The 20,152-nt window shown below is 53.6% G+C and overlaps 1 protein-coding gene across 2 annotated transcripts in view; it reads right to left on the bottom strand.

The window, feature by feature from the left end:
* Positions 1 to 20,120, bottom strand: part of Adgrl1 (adhesion G protein-coupled receptor L1) — a 40,437-nt gene extending 20,317 nt beyond the window's left edge. For both annotated transcript variants that reach the window (XM_055621565.1, XM_055621567.1), the window contains exons 1-3: positions 19,710 to 20,120; positions 6,020 to 6,181; positions 2,564 to 2,777 (exon numbers count right to left, since the gene is read on the bottom strand). In XM_055621565.1, coding sequence (XP_055477540.1) covers positions 2,564 to 2,777; positions 6,020 to 6,089 — 284 coding nt within the window. In that variant the 5' untranslated portion in view covers positions 6,090 to 6,181; positions 19,710 to 20,120. The remainder of the gene's footprint in view (positions 1 to 2,563; positions 2,778 to 6,019; positions 6,182 to 19,709) is intronic.
* Positions 20,121 to 20,152: the final 32 nt, after the last annotated feature.

Genomic DNA, 20,152 nt, shown 5'->3' with positions numbered 1-20,152 from the left:
CCCAAGGAGGAATGGGTGAATAAAATCCAGCCTGTTTGAGATGTTGGTGGTATCACTGGCACAGTTGCCTTGTATAATGTGGCCTGTCCACATGACGGAATGGTATCTGGCCAGGAAAAGGTCTATAGTGCTGACTAATGTCACACGAAGGATAAGTTTCCACAGTGATGCTGAGGGAAGGCTGCAGGGAACAGGTTGGTGTGGGGCAGGCAAATCTCTGAGCAAAGAACAGAGAACAGGGGCAGCAGGTAAGGAAGCTGGGAAAGGACATGTGGTTTCCTTTTGGGGTGATGGAATTCTCCAGAACTAAGTTGAGCCAGTAAATGCACAAAATGTCACCAAAATGTTACAGCTGTTAATTTCAGGGTGTATGTGGTTCAGTGCCAGGCTGCTTAGGCAGTGTGGAGCAGGTGCTGAGCTGCAGCCTAGCTCCTCTGGGAGAGAGGGTGTGTGTCCATCTCTAAGGGTGGGACTCCAGGAGGTGGAAACAGTAAGGGCCAGTGAAGGTTCGTGCCCACTGTCCCATGCTATCTGTCAAAGCAGCTCAGCTGCAACCCTGAGAGACAGAGTTGTAGCATTCAGAGAGGAAGCCAGATTGAAGGGCCCCAAATGCCCTCCCTACAAGGTTCCTGAGGCACCTTCACACTCCCTTGCTCCTGTAACTGAACTACTCAGCCTCCTGTGTGGAGGGGAACAGAAATGACTCTGTTCTAGCTGCCGTGGACACAGCGGGGAGGAACCAGGGTGCACTCAAGGAAGAGGGCGGGGTTTAAGTCACGGCCTGGAAGCTAGATGAGATATCAGGAGAAAGGGGGCAAAGGGGACAAGACAGCTCCAGCCCTGCATACTCTGAACTACCCAATGTCTTCCCAATGTCCTGTGAAGCTCTTGGTGTCTTCCCCTCCTCTGTCCCCACCCCACTTCCCTGTATGCTGCTCCCAGCCTTCCTTCCTCTTCTACCATGCTACAGATCAAGGGGTGAGCCCTGAACTCTGACATCTCAGGCATCAAGTGAGTTCCTACTGTGTATCTGGCCAGAGCCACAGTGGCAAGGGACAAAAGTCTGTTGTCCCTGTCAGGCCAGTGGGTAGAGTTAGGAAGGACATACGATAAAATATCAAGCAAAGACACAGTATCTGATGGAAATGTGCACAGAAGGCAGGCCCTAAAGGGATCAGGAGTAGGTAGGAGCCTGCAGTTTCAGAGTGTGCAGAAGTGCAAAGGACAGCCACTTGGATCTCAGGGGTAGCATCTAGGCAGAAGGAACAAACAGCAGGGATATACTTGTGTTCCCCCCCCCCCCCCCCCCCAGCGGTTGGCTTTGCCACTTCCCTGCTAACAGGCCTGGTACCTGCAGCCCACAGACCCTATGCAGGGTGTGACAGATAACAACAGGAAGCTGGGAGCCTTTGGGCTGCAGGGCTACAGGTGCATCTGTTTATTTTGCAGTACTGAGAACTGAACCCAGAAAGTACTCCAGAGTGAGCTGTCTCCCATGGCTGGAATTGTGTGAGTACACAGGGAAGGAGGGTCAGTGGTCAAGGCAGGCCTTGCAGGGCCAGTCTAGCCTCAGGAAAGCTTTGGCTTTTGCAGGGAAAGGTGGGAACCAGAGAAGAGTCCTAAGCAGAGGGGTAGGATCCAACTTGGGTGTTCACTGGTGCCCACTGGCTTCGTAGGAAAAATGAACTATAAAAGACAAGATGGTGGCAAGGAGAGCAGGCAGGAGAACCTGTCTTATGGAGAAGCCAAAGGCTTTGGGTGGGCTGGCGGTTCAAGTATGTTCTGAGAATTTTGGTTTCTTTAAAAAACACAGAAATGTTTCCATTTTAATCCCAGGTGTGGGGTATGGGGCTTCTTTGCAGCAGCTGACTGTGATTTGCCTCGTGCTCTAGCAGGGGTGTGGTTTTACCAGCTGCAGAGTGTGTGATGTTTGGAATTCTGGGGACTTTTCAGAGGGTACATAAATGCTAGGCCCTGAGGGGGATGGTGGGATGTTGTTGGTTGGGGTTTGTCAAGCAGTCATGTGCAAAGAAACAAGAAATTAGATATCCTGATGGCAAAGATGAAACCTGCTCCAAGAAGCTCCACACCCCTATCAGCTGGAAGAAGTCTGACGGCAGCATCGTCCCCTTTCCTCAGTATACTTTTTTTCTCTCATATCTAATGTTAGGAGTTGAACAGCAACCAACAGGTCTTGGAATAAGTTTCTGGAGGTGGCAGGAAGGATGGGCAAGTGTCTATGGCACTGGTTCTCAAACTATAGGTTGCAACCCCTTTGGGGGCGGTTGCATATCAGCTATCCTGTATATCAGATATTTACATTATGATTCATAAGAGTAGCAAATTATAGTTATGAAGAAGCAATGAAAATAACATTACAGGTGGGGCCACCACAACATGAGTAGCTGTATTAAAGGGTCACAGCACTGGGAAGGTTGAGAGCCACTGTTCTAATGGGGTGAGTGGGTTAGGGACACTGCCCATGGGAAGCAGTTCCATCTCACTTGCTGTCTGTGATCTGGGAACGCCTGTGAGACACGTGGAGGTGAGAGATCAGGTTTACCTTTGTGACATGATTTTGAAGGCATCAGGCAGGTAGCACTGCACGTTCTCCATCTGGAAAGGGTCGGCATCGCAGATCTTGTCATCTGTGCGCCCGTAGTTAGCATTCTCCACCATGATGACGTCACTGCCTGGGCACCGAAGCTCGATGGGGTAGCCTTCACATGCTAGCTCCCGGCGCATCAATCCAAATGGGAGCCCTGCTCTGCTCAGGCCTGCGGAACAGTTGGTGACAGTGTCACAGTCATTAGGGAAGAAAGAACCTGCTGGCTCAGCCAGGTTTAGGAAACTGGTTATGTGAATGTCGACCCTATTAGACTGTGAAATGGCACTGAGTCTTAACCCCTGTGGAGGAAGGGGTAATCTGGCCCAGGGAGAGCTGATCCTTCTTCACCTTATAACGCCCTGCCTGGTAAGAAAAGAGTGAACATCATCGTGGAGGTTGTGGATCAGCCACAACTGTGTGGCCCTAGATTCTTTCAAATCAAGTTTTTACATTTGTGTGTGTGTATGTATGAATGCACATATGGAGCTCAGAGGGCAACTTGTACCTTTTACCAATGGTTCTGAGGACTGAATTCAAGTTAGGCTTCATGGCAAACAGCTTAATCAGCCTGAGCCATCTCACTAGCCCTGCCCCTCAGAATCAGATGCTGAACTGAAGAACCAAGTACCTCACAAAGAGTGTGGAGATAGCGTCACTTGGATTTTTTTCCTCAACTACTAAACCGAGGCAGGGTCTCGAGGCCTCTGCTGGACTCAAACCTGCAATACAGCCTTGAACTGACTTTCCTGCCTCCACTTCCCACGCTGGGGCTATTAGCATATGCCAGCACACACACAGACACACAAGCACACAGACAGACAGACACATACACACACTTCCCCCTTGAGACAGGATCCCAGGCTGGCCACAGACCTACAGTAATCTTCCTTCTTGCCTCAGCCTCGCAAATGCTGGGACAACAGACACAGACCACCACATCTGGCTTGGAGATGTTTTTACAGTGAAAACCAATCTAAAATGAGGCTCTCAAAGAGGGCCCCAAGCCAGTCTGACAAGGGTCCTTACAAATAGAGAGCATTTGGGGTATATTTTATTGTTACTGTTGTAATACTAGTAATAGTGGCCAAGTACTCTAGCACACTTTTTGTTTTGAGAAGGCATCACACTTGCTCAGGCAGACTGGCCTTGAACTGTGATTCTCCTCCTTCAGCCTCCTGAACAACTAGGACACCAGGGCGGTGCTGCTACTCTCCACTAAAAGAGGGAGACTGCAGACATGAGGGACCTCAAGTGAGGAGACCTCAGCAGGAGCCAGCTGGGCTGAGGCCACTACGGCAGGCCTTTGTTCTCCTGAACGGTGGGATGAAGAAGGCTGTGTCAGTTTTAGCAAACAAGTCCCCTGATGAGAGGCTTTAGGGTGGGGTCCTCTGGAGGGGTGGCTGCCATGCAGGTAAACAGACCTACAAAGGGGCTTCAGCTGAGACTGGGGATGGCAGCACACGCTATCACAACAGACCTGCGCAGGGCTCCACTGTTCTGCCACACACCTTCTCTCGACTGGCAGATTCTGTCTGTTGCAAGAGCTATTTCTGAGCACAGTAGCCTCTGTGGGTGCTGCTGGCCTTCCGATGCACTTGTCACAACTGAGAGTGGCCCTGAGGACCTCCCACCACTAGCACAGTGCACAAGGAGCAGCTGAACCTAATGTCTAGAACCCAGTTCTAGAGGATCTAGCACCTGTACAGACATACAAGCAGGCAACACATCGATCAACGCAAATTAAAACGCATTCTACCACTGACCTATACCTGCCTGTTTTGTTTCTTTTTTTGGAGGTAGGGTCTTGCTGTGTAGCTCAGCCTGGTTTGGAACTTGGGAGTCCTGTTGCTTCAGCTTCCCCCAAATTCTCAGATTTTAAGCATGTGTCACCATACCCAACCTTTTGCATGCTTTAAGTCCTGATAGCCACTAGCAGTAGCTTCCCCAGGCCTTGTTTCCCCACGCCATAAAATGGGTACCCACAGGGTCAGGATCATATGGCAGGGATTCTAGACCAAGGGAGGTTTTCCTTGTTTTGGTTTTTTGAAACATGCTCACACACAGCCACAAGTGGCTTCAAAGTTTAAACAGTAAAGGCTAGCCTTGAACTCCTGATCCTCCCCTTCCATCTCCAAATGCTGGGGTCACAAGGGGTAGCAGCACACTCAGTCAGGAATTCTGAGCATGTTCCTTCACACCAAAGAAGGGTCCCTCTGTAACAACCAGAGCTACACAGCACAGCTTAAGTCCCAACTCTGCTGCTCCCTGGCCTGGCCTGGCTCCAAGCCCCTGGTCTCTCTCCTACTACCAGAGGTTCATTTACAGTTAATGTGGCTACTAATGTGCTGACAAGACACTCTTTTTTGTTGTTGTTGTTGTTATGGGTGTTTCTCAGGAGCCAGTGGTGACAGGCTACCCTGGCAACCACCTTGGGATACCAGTTGCAGCCCAGCCACATGGGGTAAACAAAGGCAGAAACTGCAGCTAAGTGCTGTGAAGGGTGCCTGTACTGGGGCAGCAGTCAAGACAGCCCCTTTCAAGATGGGGTCCACATACTGTTGACAGAGTCCCCAGGGGTTACAGCAGCCAGGCCCTTGGGTTTTTTGGGATGAGTAGAGCCCCAGTTGAGAGAAAGTTTCCCATGTGCTCCTGTCATGCCATCTGCTTCCTCCTCTAATTTTAGCTTCCCTAGTCAGGGAAGAAGGCCTGGGGGTGGAGGCTGCTTCACACGGGCTGGGGGTGGCGGCAGCCCCTTCTGGCCTGGCAGAGGCTGTGCCCGGAACTTGGGTACTGGGGAGACTGGGTCAGTGACCAGCAGGTCCTGCCAAGCTTCAGGACAAGGTTGACAATGTCCCTTCATCTCTGTGACTTTCCAGAGGACAGGGCTCGCAAGGTAGGGGGAGGGAGGCCTTCTAAGAGGGGCCAAGGCCAAAAGACTCCTTCTTGGCTTCTGTTGCCCTGCACTGAATTGATACCCAACCTGGGATGGCAGCTAAGTGATGGACATGGGGCAGCGTGCTCAGGGCATTAACTGTGCCATATGCAGGATCCCAGGCCAGAGCTGGGTAATTAGTTGTTTTTAAATAAACGTCAGCAGGCATGCTTTAATTAAGCCTTGATCCCAGTGAGCCTCAGAGGTGCCATGAATTCGAGGGAAGGGAGCAACAGAGAAAGAGGTGGCCCCCTGGAAGGCCTGTCTTGGTCCTAGGAGTCCCCCAAGCATGACAGCACCTGGTGCCCCGGCCTGCTGGGAGTTCAACACTCCTTAGTGGAGCCTGTTAAGGGTGGCATCACAAGGTTCCCTCTGGCCTGGTCCAGCTTCATCTGGGGCAAAGGCTCTGGCCTGCAGAGAATTAATGTTACCCACCCTCCCATCTGGGTTTGGAGAACCAGCCCTTCCCCAGCACCTACCTTGGGTGGCAGAGGTGACAAGGATAGTTGTGACACAGAGACTCCAGAGTGCTGCAGCCAAGCGGGCCATGGCGAAGGCCAGGGGCGGGTACACGGCTCTCAGCGGACTGTGGGGGGGGCCTCGCCCCGCATCACCAGGGGACCACGGCCTAGCCCAGCAGCCTGAGGGAAGACAGGGAAGTGATACAGAGCAGGCGCTGACCTCGGCAAGCCCAGAGGGTGCCTGTCTTCTGCTAATGGTGAGTCCCTTCCTGGGCTTTCTGTACCTTGGGGTGCACATAGCCCTGTTCCAGGGTCACCGTCACCAGCTCTCCAGTGGAGCCTCCCTGGGGATGGCTAGATAGGTCAGCATGGTTGCCAAGCACCCACACACACCAAAGTTGTTTCAGCTTCATCCTAAAACCCTGGCCCTGCTCAATCCTCTCTACCACCAAGCATCCTCATCCCTCAAGGAGGGCAAGGGGTGTCCAACCTGATTCCAGCTTCAGCTTTGGGCAGGAATCCAGCCCCGCCCCTAGCCTTTGCTTCCTGTCTCTGCTCTGGCAGCTAATTAGAATCCAGCTGGCTGGCGCCACAGATAGGGGACCAGGGACACCGAAGTCCCCTCTTTCCTTTCTAGGGGACTCTCGGGGTGAGTTGGAGACAGGCAGTCGGGGTGGGAGGAGTGCTGAGGAGAGGCAGTGGGACCAGAGGTATACTGATGACCTCCTTGGCCATGAGCTCCTCCCAGGACATCAGTTCTGACTTGATGTTTCTTCCTCCCCTACCCTCTGCTCCTGTCACAGCCTAGAGCCATCACCTGCCAACAGCCTAAAAACACTCCTTCTAGGAAGGGCCCCCGGAGGAAAGAAACACCATGATGTAGCCCCAGCTATCACCTGGCCTGCCCCTTCCACTCCAACCCCCTCTTGGGTCCAAATCTCTTCTTGCACAGCCTGGGATCCCTCAACATAGCTCTACTCCTCTTCCTCCCTCCTCCCATTTCAAAGTCCTTGAGAAACCACCTACCAATGACCCACTTAGTCCTCCTTCCCCATTCTGCTCCACCCAGGCCTGCCTTAGGGTCTTGGCATGTGTCTATTTCTCTATACGCAGCTCCACAGCTCCGGCTTACGAGTTCCCCACAGGGCTGGCCATCATTCTGCTCATAAGCAATTGTTTATCTTTGCAGGAAACTGCCCACCCAGAGATCTAGATATCATTGTTCATGATTGCCACACCCAACTTCTAGAGCTGGCCCTCCATTCTGAGAAATCCTGTTGACTGAATCTCAGACCTACAGCTTCCCTTGCTGCCATCTCTCTGTGCGTAGCCCGTACTCTGGCCCTCACCCTCCAGAGCTAAGGAATCAGTGACAAGACTCATCCCAAAGCACCACTTCCCTCTACTCCTCAGGTGCTACCCTGCTGACCTGGCAATCCCTCCTCTCTTTTCTGCTTGCTCAGCAAAGCTTGTAGCCCCCAAACACTGTCTAGGATGGTCTCCTATGATTCCCAGACAGGAGCTTCTCACTTGGAGCCCAAGCTGGGGCTTATAAAGCGCAGTTCACCAACACCATCAGCCTAAGCTGTAACATCTGCTCCCAGCCACCCCTGAAATGACCTTCCTATGGTGGCAGGGCTGTCAGACCTCCAGGTCTGTCTCCCCTGCACTACAACTAGCTCTTTTCTTACCACCGGGACCCCTGACCATCTAGCCACCTCCCTCCCTCCCTCATCCAGCCCTGACGTGAGTGGCCTGAGGTGCTTGTAGATTGTTTACACTGAGATATCTCTCCTCCGCACTCACCTCCCCCTCCTTTCCAGTCACTGCAGTCTCCACCTGCCTCTCCCAGAGCTTCCTTTCCAGCTGTGCTAGACCCAGAGACAGGGAGAAACAAAACTGAGGAGGGTTGGTTCACTACACTCACAAGACTCCGGAAGCCACTGCCCCAGGTGAGTCCAGGCCCCTAAAGTCGACTCGTCTTGAAGTAATCTAGGGCCAGGCCTATGCTCTAGCACCTCCCAGCCTTACTCCCTCAGGGAGGCAAACCATTACACTGTTTTAAGAGCAAAAATCTCCTCATGCACAAAGTGGGCTTAGACCCTCATCAGGTGGGGATCCGTGACACACTCCCCAAAGGCTGCACCCTCGATGTGGAGACCGCAAAGGAAGTCACCATCAAGCTCATGACCTAAGACACTACCAGAGGCTACCAGCGTGCTCTCTAGTGGGACCAAATCCTGCGAAAGCCCTCCCAGCCACCAGGGGCAGCCACCTTCCACATCCACATCCCAGAAGGCCAGGCCCTTGCCTGCTCTTCCTCACCCTGTCCCAGCTCGGGAGTGAGTCAGGGATCTGTCCTCACTGTATCCTTTTATCCTAATACTCTAGGCTTCCTGTAGGCAGAAGGATGTTGTGGGTTTTTTTTGTTTTTTTTTTTTTTTTTTTTTTTAAATTGCAACATAAGGGCTGGAGAGATGGCTCATGGGTCAAGAGCACTTGCCCTTGAAGAGGACCCTGGTTCAGTTCCCAGAACCTACATGGTGGCTCATAACCACCTGTAACTCCAATTCCAGGGGGAGCCAATGCCCTCTTTTAACCCCTCAAGGTCACCAGGCAGAGAGACACGTATGTATGTATGTATAAGGTATACCTGTCTACATTACACATAAAACATGATATAATCTAAACCATTTAAGCTGTTTTCTTCTGGCATGCAGATGGAATCTGGGGCCTCCTAAATTTGCTAAGAACTCAGTCCACCTGTGAGCTACACCCGGCATCCATCCACCTAAGTATACAATAAGCGGTATTAATTACGGGGTCATTTTGGCTGTTTGGCTTGATTTTTTAATAACCCAAGTTGGCCTTAAATTCACATCAGTCCTCCTGTCTCCATCTCTTGCAAGCTAGGGTCACAAACATGCGCTGCTACATGCAGCTTCATTTACTGTGACCTCGAAACGGGGCTCTAGAGTGCTGCCCAGGCTTTTGCGACCTCCTGCCTCAGCCTCCCCTCCAGCCGGGACTCCAGACACTCTTGGCCAGTGTACCAGGACTCCCCCAGCAGCTGCTGGTTCCGCTGTGCACTCTAGGCAAGTGCTTTCCCACCGCACTAGCCACACCCAGCCCTTTATTCTGGCTTTCTTAGGGCTGGAATTGTGCGTGGCCACCAGACCTGGTTCTTTCTCCCTTGCAATGCTGAGGACCAGACCCCAGGCTGTGGGCCAGAAGCCAGCTTCCTAAATCATGGGTTAGACACATAACTGAAGGTGGGACTGTGGAAAAGTTGACAACTTTTCATCAACTGCCTCAACATGCAAAGACCGAAAACAAATTCAAATCAAAGACACCAAGAACCCGAGGCTTTTCTGGCAGTGCTCGGCTGCACTGCAGCTTCCTTGTCCCTGGGCCCACTTCACTGGTCTTGGTTCTGAGGCTACCAAGGCATTTGCAGCATGTGCCTTGGCTGCCGTCCCCCTCAGCACCTATGACCCATGGAACTTGTCTCAAAGACTAGAGAGACATACGTGTGTGCTCTTCAGTGCTAACTTTTCTTTCAAATTTTCTGCGTTTATAGAAATATTGTGGTTTAATTACAGGAAAGCAAGAGCTTTTAATATTTTTCTATCATCATTCCTAAGCATGTAAGTATTAAATTAGTATGTCTTTGGATTGTATTAAGTTGTTTAATTTAAAAAAAAAAATTTTTTTTTGAGGGAAATCTGGTAAGATAGATGACTTTGTAGTTAAGAGTGTGTACTGCTGCCCAGTGTGGTGGCCCACACCTGTAATCCTAGCACTTGGGAGGCAGAGGCATACAGATCTGTGAGTTCGAAGCCAGCCCGGTCTACATACTAAATTCTGAGACAGCCAGAGCTGCATAGTAAGACCTTGTCTCTAAAAAGCAAACAAAAATGAAAACTCTGTATGTGTGTTTATGCCATTTGTGTGCAGATGCCCACAGAGGGTGCTAGATCCCTCAATAATTGGAGCATTCTACAGCTCTGATGCCCTATTGGGAATCGGTGCAGTCCCAGGCCGGGCTAAAGCTTCCAGGAGTGGGTAGATAGAGTCTGGAAAATGCCACACTATGCGCAGACAGCACCAAGCCCCTGACCCTGGTCTCTGGGATCCTGGGTGACAGGGACTTACTTTCTCATTACTCTAAGAGACAGGCATGAACTGATGAGGCTGCAAGCCGGGCTTCTGTCAAGGGCTCCCTAGCCAGGATGCGGAGCGCCTTCCTGCCTGTTCTCACTCAGCCCTCCTGGGTGTGCACGAGAAAGGTCCCTGTGCCTCTTGTATTCTTGTAAGGATGCCACCTATCCTCCCTGGTGGGGCCCATGATCGGATCGCACTTAACCTTAACTGTGCCGCTAGAAGCTCCCCAAACCTTCTTCTCGCCAGTGAGGCGGTGGGCACAGGACTATCATTCCAGTTAGGAGAAGGAGAGAAGAGGATCTTGAATTGAAGGCCAGTCAGACCTAGAATGAGCTGAAGGCCAGTCTGGATACCTCAGACATTACTTACTATTCAAAATAAAATGTAAGCTGGGTATAGACACCTTTAATCTCGGTACTTTGGAGGTGTGAGTTTGAGGCCAGTCTGGTCTACAAGCAAACTCTAGGCCAGGGTTACATATTTAATATATATTTAAATTATATTTTGATTACGTGAGTGCTGATGACAAAAGCACTGGATCCCTGAGGCAAATGAACTTGGGTTCTCTGGAAAGGCAGCCCACTTGCCCTAGCACGTGAACCACACATCTCTCCAGCTTTCCAACGAATATTTGTAAAGGGGCCAGGGCACAGTAGACTATACAAATGTGTCTTGACTCATTCTCCACCTTAGCTTTTGATACAGGCTCTCTTTACCAACTGTGTAGAGTGCCTGGCTAGCAAGCTCCTTGCTAACTCTCCAGCTTCAACCTTCCTGTCCTCACTGGGGTTATGGATGCACATGGCCACACACCTGGGGGTTAGGCCGGCCTTGAGCTTGTGGCAATCCTGCCTCTGCCTCAAGTGCTGGGATGATAGCTGGTTGCCATCACACCCAGCTCCCACGTATCTCATTTAAGCACAACGATGGAGCCAGAGACCGCAGTACCCACTTTATGGAATCCTTTACCTTGTTAGACTTTCCTGGGCACCATCTCTGTCCAGCTTGGTCCCCTCCTCCTTGAACCTGACTCACCAGCACCTGAACCATCTCTGTCCCTCTTTTGCACAGAGCAGTCCATGGCTCCTACCTTCCTTCCACTAAAGGCCTAAAGCCCTCACTGAGCCCACATATGACCAGAGCAGAAAGTGTGTTGCTTACTGATTGGGTGCCTTGAAAGATGAAGACACCGCTCCCAGGCCCCAGCTGTGCTCACGTGTTATGAGAGGATGGAACCCTACGGCGGCAGCTCCCGGAACCAGGCGCGCACAGTACCTGTGCTCCATCTCACACCAGGTGACCCTAGGGAGACAGGGCTGGCGACTCAGCCTGGGCGGCAACCTGACGCTGGTGCATCCTCCAAGGGCCGCACACCTGCCTCTGCTTGTGTCTGAGTTCTGCACTCGCCTTTAGCCGAGGGAGGCCATGTGCAGCGGGGCCTGTCCTCGAGTGCCCTAGGGCGGGGACAGGGAGTGTGACAGGAGGAGAAGCGGCTGCTGGAGGAGAGGGGGCGCCTGGAGCCTGCCCTAGCCTGCAGTTGCCACGGCAACCCTGTATGCTGAGTGGGTGGGAGTCTGGGAGTCTGAGGAGGGGTGACAGGAAACAAGAAGGGGGCGCTGGGCCCCTCCTGGCCTTACTTGCCCGACCCTGGAACAGTCACCCATTAGGCACCTTGTCTCCCGTTTGTGGCTGTGAGCCCACCTCCGCCTCCACTTCCAGGAAGCAGTGCTGGTGGGCCCTGTGGCAGGCACCAGAACCAGTCTGGAGTACAGCCCTGAGGTCTGGATCAATTCATTAGGCTCTAGGCTTCCTGGGCCCTGCATGAGAACTGACAGGTCTGGCTTGCATATATGGAGCAGGTGCCGCAAGTGCTGGGCACTCAGTCCTTCTCCAACAGGGTCAGGATGAGGACAGGGTCCCCACTGCATAGTCAGTACATCAGACTCACCAGACAGCAGCCGGGACCTTCCCCAGGACAGCTGTACCGTGCCATCTCTGTCTGGCAGCCACTTCTCTGAAGACTTGGCTCCTGCCCTCACTCTCAGAAGTGAGGTCAGGGGTGGCCAGCCAGCACCTGAATCACTCTCTCTCTTCTCTCTTCTGCTCAGAACACTCCCTGGCTCCCATCTTCTCAAATGCCAAAGCCCTCACTGAGGCCCCATGCACAGCCTTACCCCAGGACCTTTGCATAGACTGTCCCCCTCCCCACCAGTTACCTAAGTCTACTGGGCTTTGCTCACACTTCCTCAGAGGACAGGAAGGTCCCACCAGTGCTCTGCCTTGCCTCTATTTCTTTCTTTCCTCCTGGTTCTACATCAAGGAACCTTGTACTGTCGTTATATGCTTCTTTTCTCTCCCACTGGACGTTGGCTCTACAGGGTTGTGTGTGAGTCTTCGTCCCAACACTCAGCAGAGTAGGAACTGGTATGTAATTATTCCGATTGAAGCTTCAGAAGGCTGCCCTAGCTAGAAGCAGAGGTGGTAGTGTCAGAAGGTCAAGGCCAGCCTGGTCTATGAAGTGAATTCCAAGCTACCCAGGATTAAACAGGTTGTGTGATTCTGCCTCAAAATAAATCAGTGAATGAATTTTTTTAAAATGTAAAGGCTGGGGGTGTGGTTCAGTGACGGCACCCCCTTCCTGGTGAGGCACTGGGTCCATCCCCAGTGAGCCACCCACAACACTTGTATCCCTGGATACCTTTTCTCTAGTCTCCTGTCAATCTATACCCTCCCCTGTATTCTCTACCCTTTTCCACACCATGCCTCTGTGCTTTGTTCCCCAGGCTGTACTCAGGCCCGGCTATTGATGGTCTGTGTTTCCCACAGCAAGGGCCTCACAGAAGGCCCTATCTCCAGATACCATGGAGTCAGCCTCAAGCACACAGTAGGTCTTGTCCATTGATTAATAATGACAAAACAGATACAAAGAGCATGTAGAAGGGGCCTCAAGACGGAGGCATCTCTGTCAGGAATGTGCAAAGGCCCCAAAGCAGCAATGTGCTGAGACACAGCTGGCAGTCAGCAAATGAAGCAGGAGTGGAAGGAAGTGAGGGTGGCACGTGCTATAGGTCATGCAGGCCCTGAATAGGGCCCTGGGATCACCCTGGCCTTTTCTGGGTGAGGTGGAGTATTTCTAAACAAAAGGAGTGCTTTCCACCAGAGAGTAGACTGTGTATGGATAGTGGTCCCAGAACTGGAGGGCACAGCACCCCTACTCGCTCCTTTTCACCCACCACCAAAGCTAGAAATGCTTCTCATCTGCTGCTTTTCCTGCCCATCAGCCCTGTCCGTAAGGCTGCTTCAGAAACACCATGCCACCTCATCTCCAGGGCTCAAGGAAGATCTAGATGCTCCTGGCCCTCGCTCTGATCCCTTTGGCTATGAGGATCCTGTCCCCTAGGGCTCCTCCCACAGGGCTAGCCCCACGTAGTCCAGGAACCCCACCAGACTCCAGCAGCAGCAGGTCTCATGCTGAACCTCTCTAGCCTCCACAGGCGAACCCCAGACCTCTCCAAACTGGTGAGCCTGAGGTCCAGCTGGGCTTGCTATCTGTGCTCAGCTATAAACACTTTCTCTTTCCTTTACTTGAACCTTGCTTCTTTCTCACCTTTCCTCTCAGGCTCTCCAGTCAGTTTCCCCTCCAGGCCACAGCTGGGAGGCCCCAACTCTAAGAAGCTATGACCTACCTGCCTGCTAGCACACTCTGCGCTCACCTATGGCATGGTAGTACCAGGGGAGCCATACGGCCGGGACCCCCGAGCGGAGGGCATAGAGGACACCTTTGTCCCCCTGACGACGGCATTCTGGCAAAGGACAGAGTGCATAGCCCAGAAGGAGGCAGGGAGAAGCAGGATTCTCAGTAGGGCAAAGGGATAAGCCCCAGACTAGCACCCTCAGGTCCAAGGTTCAAATCCAAATGGGATTTGAAAGCGGCACTTCCAACTAAATGACAGTGTACATGCAGGTCACAGTTTGGGAATTCTATCTCTCAGCAGGGGCATATCAAGTGGCACAATATGGTTGTTAAGGCTCAGAAATGACATTTGGTTTGGGGCTGCAACAGCCCATAGTGGAGCACTTCCACTGCCTAGGATATGGGAAGTCCTGGGTCTCATCTCCACTGCTTAAAGTAAATAAAAAAGCAGTCTTTCTGCCTGCTCTCCTGAACATCCACCATGTGCGACCCATACCAGGGAGCAGGAGAGAGGGCACTAGGAAGTCGATTTGATCATATTCTAGCGCAGTGGAAGATAAATCTAGAGAGACAGGATGGGACACCTTGTACTTTTACTTATTTTATATTATATTAATGGGTGTTTGGCCTGCATGTATGTCCATGTGCCAACTATGTGTGGTGCCCACAGAAGCCAGGTTAGGGACCTGCCAATGGAGCCACAGACTGCTGCCAGTTGTCAGGGTGCTGGAAACTGAACCTGGGTCCTCTGGAAGGGCAGCCATGCTCTTAACCATCGAGCCATCTCTCCCCGTGATCACTGAAACAAGCACACTTGCCCAGGGAGATACTGCAGCTACGTGCTGTGAAGGAAAGAATGAGTCCTGCAGACATCCACGGAGAGAAAAGCCCTTTTAGGCCACTTATCGCTTGTGCAAAGGTTCTGGGGCACGACTGTGCTTCCACAACAAGTCCAAGAAGAATAAGGAAATCAAAAGCAGCCAGGAAGCGACCAGACTCAATTTCCCCAATGGGGCTGCCCTCAGTTGGGGCGCTCAGGGGCTGCCAACCATGGCCTGGCCACTACCCATTCTTGTCTACAGTGAGGTAAGATGGTCTCCTTACATTTTTGGGGATGAGGAGAACGTTGACCTTACAAGAGAGACAATCCAGAAAGCCCACAGACACCCCCTCCCCTCGCTGGGGGTGGGGTTCTGAGCAGGCTGAGGCAAGAGGATGGAAGGTTTGTATGGCCAGCTTGGGACACAAAGAGAGGGTAGGGGTGGAGAGGAAGACTAGCATGTCCATCAGGACCCAACATCAGGTACACCGCTGGGTCACCAATAATGGCTCGCAGTCCACTTGTGACTCTGAGGCTATTTTTTTTTTTTGAGGCTATTTTTTTTAAGCCCGGGGGGGGGCATTGTTTATTCTTAGCTGGGGGGTGTGCAAAGCTATTTTTAGTCTCCAATTTATTGACTAAATTGTTATCCTCCCCTCACTTTGGAGGAGGAGATAAGCACGACCAGGAAGCCTGGTTACTGGCTCCTCTGGGCTCAGAGAAACAAACCTAAACCAGGTAGAGGATCCCATCCCAGAGAGAAGCTGGATCAGTGCCGAAGGGACCTGGGAGCAACTGCTCAGACCCTGACTCAAGGATTCCCAGCTTCCTGGTGAGGATTAAGGGTTCCTCAAATTCCCCCTCCAGGACCTAAACCCTGCAGTACACAGTCATTTGGAGCCACAAAGACACCCTCACACACAAAAGGTACCTTTGGGTACTGTGAGATTAGGCCCAGATGCATCCAGGACTGCAGAGGAATGTCATGTAACTAACCCAACCCAGGCCTTGCTTCTGAAAAGGGGTCCAGGTCAAAGGGTATGGCACAGGGTCTTCAGTTCCACTCAGTGAAGTGTGCCAGCCCGCCTGCCTCCGTCTTTCCTTCACTTTAGAACATTATTTTTATTGTTTGCAATCATGTTTGTATGCGGGGAAGGGGGCATGTGAGTGAGTGCAGGTCCTTATGGAGCCCAGAGATGCCACATCCCCAGGAGCTGCCACCACAGGTGAACCACCTGCTGTGGTGCTAGGGACAGAGTTCTGGTCCTAGAACTCTGGAGCAGTGCATGTTCTAATTCCCGAGCTGCCTCTCCCTCCTCTCTGTCTTGTGAAATCTCCCTCTGCAGCGGAGGCTGGCCTCAAATGCATGCTCAGCCAACCCTGAGGGTCAGGAACAGCAGGCCAGCACCACCGATGCAGCTCGGTGAAGAGCTCCTCCAGAGCACCTGAGCTCCAAAAGCAAACCTAGCAACAAGATCCCCCAACCTCTGGATCTTCCTCAGGCAGACAGACAGTAAACAGACAGGCACAATAAATCAGGGAATTACAGAGGTGTGAAGGCCACAGGCTCCGCAGAAAGTAAAGAGGGCCGTGGGAGCTGAAGTTTGAAGCTCCATGTCCTGGATGGAACTGCCTTTGTAGAAGGGAGATCTCCAAGAGCATGGCAAGATTTGCGAAGAGTGGGAGTGGGATAAAAGAAAGGACATGGGGGAAGGGGGGCTGGAGAGATGGCTCAGCCAGTAAGAGCACTGACTGCTCTTCCAGGGGACCTGGGTTCAAATCCCAGCACCCACACGGCAGTTGACAACTGTCTGTAACTCTAGAATCTTGACACCCTCACAAAGACATACAGGCAGGCAAACCACCAATGCACATAAAAGAAATTAATTTAAAAAGAAAAAGAAAGAAGAGAAAGGAGGCGACAGCACACTCCATACCCTAAAGTGAGGAGCTGAGGGCTAAGGGCCTCTCTGTTCACAGTCTAGGGCTGCCCTCCCTAGAAGGAACACTCACACTCAGACACATTCTCTGCCCACTGTCCTGGTGGCACCTCGGGCCTGGAACCGGATAGAAAAAGCACTTGTAAGTGTTTGCACGTTGCTCTGAAGCACACTAGCTCTTCTGGGACACACAGCCAGCCCACACTAATAGGTGTGGGCAAGGTAAAGCCCCCTTCTGCGACCCCTCCCCGCTATGTGCATACAGGCAGCTGCCCAAGACTGTTAGAGGGTGGTTCCAATTTCTACAAGACTCACCCCCTAAGCAAAATTCACCAAGGAATGCACAGTCCAGGCCCTCTCTGAGCGCAGGGACGTGGGAATTTTAGAAGTCACTAGCCTAGGCCTGACTGATAGTGCAAAAGAGGCATACATAGATGTAAGCCAAAGCAGAAACTGGCTGGATTTGGAGATGCCGGGTCTTCCCTGGCTGTGGAAAGCCCCAGGACCCTACTTTCTGTTCCATCCCAGGCAGAGAGGCATGTTATCTTGCTATGTACCTCCAGCTCACCAGGGAACCCCCACCTCAGGCAGCCCCTTCCAGTGTCCCCACAGTGAGGCTGGAGGAGGGGAAGTGTCTGGCAACTGGAAATCCGATCCCTGAGAGAAGCCCACACAGAAACCAGAGCTTCCAGTGTCCTTGGCCATGTCTGGCTGGGAAAGCAGCAGAGGGCGGGAACAGAGACCAGAAATTCCCCATCTGTGGTGGGAGTGGGAGGTGGGTCCCACTCCTACTATTCTAGGGGTGTATGCTCCAGGGGTGCATGGGGCCTGCCCGAACTTCTTCCTTCCCCTCTGCTAGATGCCATGCTGAGGATGAAGCACCAGAGGGTCTCTCGCCAGCCTGGAGGTACAGCCAACACAGAAACGAAAGACGAAGGCAGCACAGTCCCATGTGCAGATGGAGACCAGAGGTGCAAACAGACTCCTCAGGCAGGACCAGGCAGCTGCAGGCTCCTCCCCCCTCGTGGGGCTTCCAGAGCTCCCCCCCCCCAGGAGAAGGAGGTTCCCCAGGGCAGGCTGAGAATAGAAGTCTCTGGCCTTGTACCTCCCAGGCTCAGCCGCCCAGGTGCACTAGTCCCCAGCTTCCCACCCTCCCCAACTCCGAGGGTTGTCTCCACACCCAAGGGTGTCTAGTAGCACAGGTGATAGTGGGTTATGTCGGTCCCCATGAACAAGAGTCAGAAGGCAAAAGCAACAGGGTGGCCCAAGCCAGTGGACGAAGATGGTGGCATGCCAGCAGGAGGGCCGGTACCCACACATTCACGTACATGGCTGTGGCTCAGTGCAAAGGTGCCACACCGCCAGCCATGGAATTAGTTCCCTTTTCCGCCTTCCAGATGATTTTTCATCTCTGTAATTAATGGGCAAGTCATATCTGAACGGCATGGCAGGCAAATTGCTAGTTAGGAAAATCACAGATAATTTTCTCGATATGATAATGAAGGTTGTATTCCGTCTCGTATTCCCCCTGTTTTCATCCTACTTTTAAGTAATAAATTTGGCATTAGCAGGCAGGGTGTGGGGAGGAAGGAAGTAACCTGTCCCCAAAGCTGGGACCTGTCTTAGCCAGCCTCCCCTAACACACATACCAAGGTCCCCAGCTCTCGAAGATGGAGATGCTAGTGGGGACCCTCAAAGGAACACCCTGACATCCCGTAATTGATGGGGATAGTGCCGGGGTCCAGGAGCAGGTGGAGCACAGGGAGCCGTCAGGCTGTGGGCCAGATGGAGTTGGGTCTGGGGTCAGTTTAAAGGCTCACGCCTGCCCTTGGGGTGCAAGAAAGAGGAGCAGGTACCAATGGCCTCTCTCTCAGCAGCACTGGAGGTCAACAGGCCTAGAACAGTCATCCACCCGTTCTTACCCTGTCCAACCCCCTCTCCACAGTGACCCCCTACTCTATTGAAGACACGAGGGTAAGCAGAGAGAGGGGGAGACAGACAGAGATAAAGAGGCTGCCAGCCATCTTGGCGGCCATCTTGAACCCCTCCCCCAACTCCCCCAAACGCACCACATGTTTGGATATGAAAAGACAAATCCTGGCTCTGGGTCCCACAGAGGCTGGGAAAGGAGGGGGCTCTCTGGTTCACACTGGGACAGGAGGGACACCCACAATGATGCCAAAACTGGGGAGCAGGCTGGGTGGGAGGAAGCAGGAAGGTACAATAAGATGATGCCGGGCAAGGATAGGGCTGGGAGCTGACCTAGAGAAGTGTACACTGGACGTGTGTGCTTAGGGGCTGTTTGCCGGCGGGGTGCCGTCTTCACATAGGTGCTTGGGGCACAGTGAGCTGAAGCCGTTTGAGGGCTTTTTCTGACCACTGCCTGAGTACACACGACCCTCCCACGACACACACATACAACAACACACGAACTGGACTTTCATCCCAGGACCCTCAAACGGGACGATGACAACCGAGCCACACAGCTCTATTTCAGGAACACCTAGAAGAGGGGAGAGCTCGTTCCGGTAGCTCTAGCCTGTCAGCCTCCATCTGTGCTTAACCGGGTACCACCAACAGAAGATGCTTCACGTCTGCATCCGGGCTGCCCACGGTGCCCCTCCGGGCAGCAACCCACTCGACACCCAGACAGACCTCTCCCCACTCCCCACCCCCACTCCCCGCGCCACTGCCTCCCAGAGAAAAACAACCCTAAGCCCAGCATCCTGCGGTGCCAGCCCCCCGACATGGCTTCTCTGGGGATCCAGGGCCCGCGCGCCGCGCGCACACGCACCCTCTCCACTCACACCCAGACACCTACACAAACAGGGCGCCAAGCACCCGCGCGCACACGCACCGGGGACACGCAGGCACCGCCGCGCCGCTTCCCCACAAAGGCCGGCGCGCGCGCGGGCACACGCAGCCACGCGCGGGCACACTAGCGGTCCCCTCCCCCTGCAGGGCACCCTGCGGCCGCCCATCCGCACCCCCAGCGAGCCCCCGGCGGGCGGGGTAGGGTGCTTCCCCCGCCCCTCCCGCCGCGCACACCTGGCCCAGGTGCGGCGTGGCCCGAGTCTCCGGCACACTCACCTGTCCAGCGGCGCTCCGGGGTCGGCCGTGCGCGCTCCTCCCGCGGCTCCGCGAAGCCGGGCCCCCCGCCCGGCACATCTCCCGGAGCCCGGCCCAGGGGGAAGCGGGGAGGGGGTGGCTGAGCGAGGGCGGACTCCGTGTCCCTGCCTTCCTCGGGCCTAGCACTGCCGCCACCAACCAAAATTTAAAAGGGGGAGGGGGGAAAAGGAAAGAAAAGGCCGATCGCGGCGCTCCGGAGGCGGCCCCGGCCCCGGGCGCGCGGGTCTGCGCCCCTCCCGGGGAGCGAGGCGTGGAGGCGGAGGGGCGGGGGCGGCGTCAGAGCTCGGGGGGCTGGGGCGAGGCGGAGCCCCCCGAGGTGGCGCCGGCTGCCCGCATCTCCCCCGCAGCTCCGCGGCCCCGACGGAGGCGGCACGTGTGTGCCCAGGCGACTTCCCAGCGCCCCC

This window comes from Psammomys obesus, unplaced genomic scaffold (assembly GCF_907164565.1).
Source record: "Psammomys obesus unplaced genomic scaffold, mPsaObe1.curated_primary_1811, whole genome shotgun sequence".
In the NCBI taxonomy this organism is placed as follows: Eukaryota; Metazoa; Chordata; class Mammalia; order Rodentia; family Muridae; genus Psammomys; species Psammomys obesus.
This window is presented reverse-complemented; position numbering and strand designations above follow the sequence as displayed.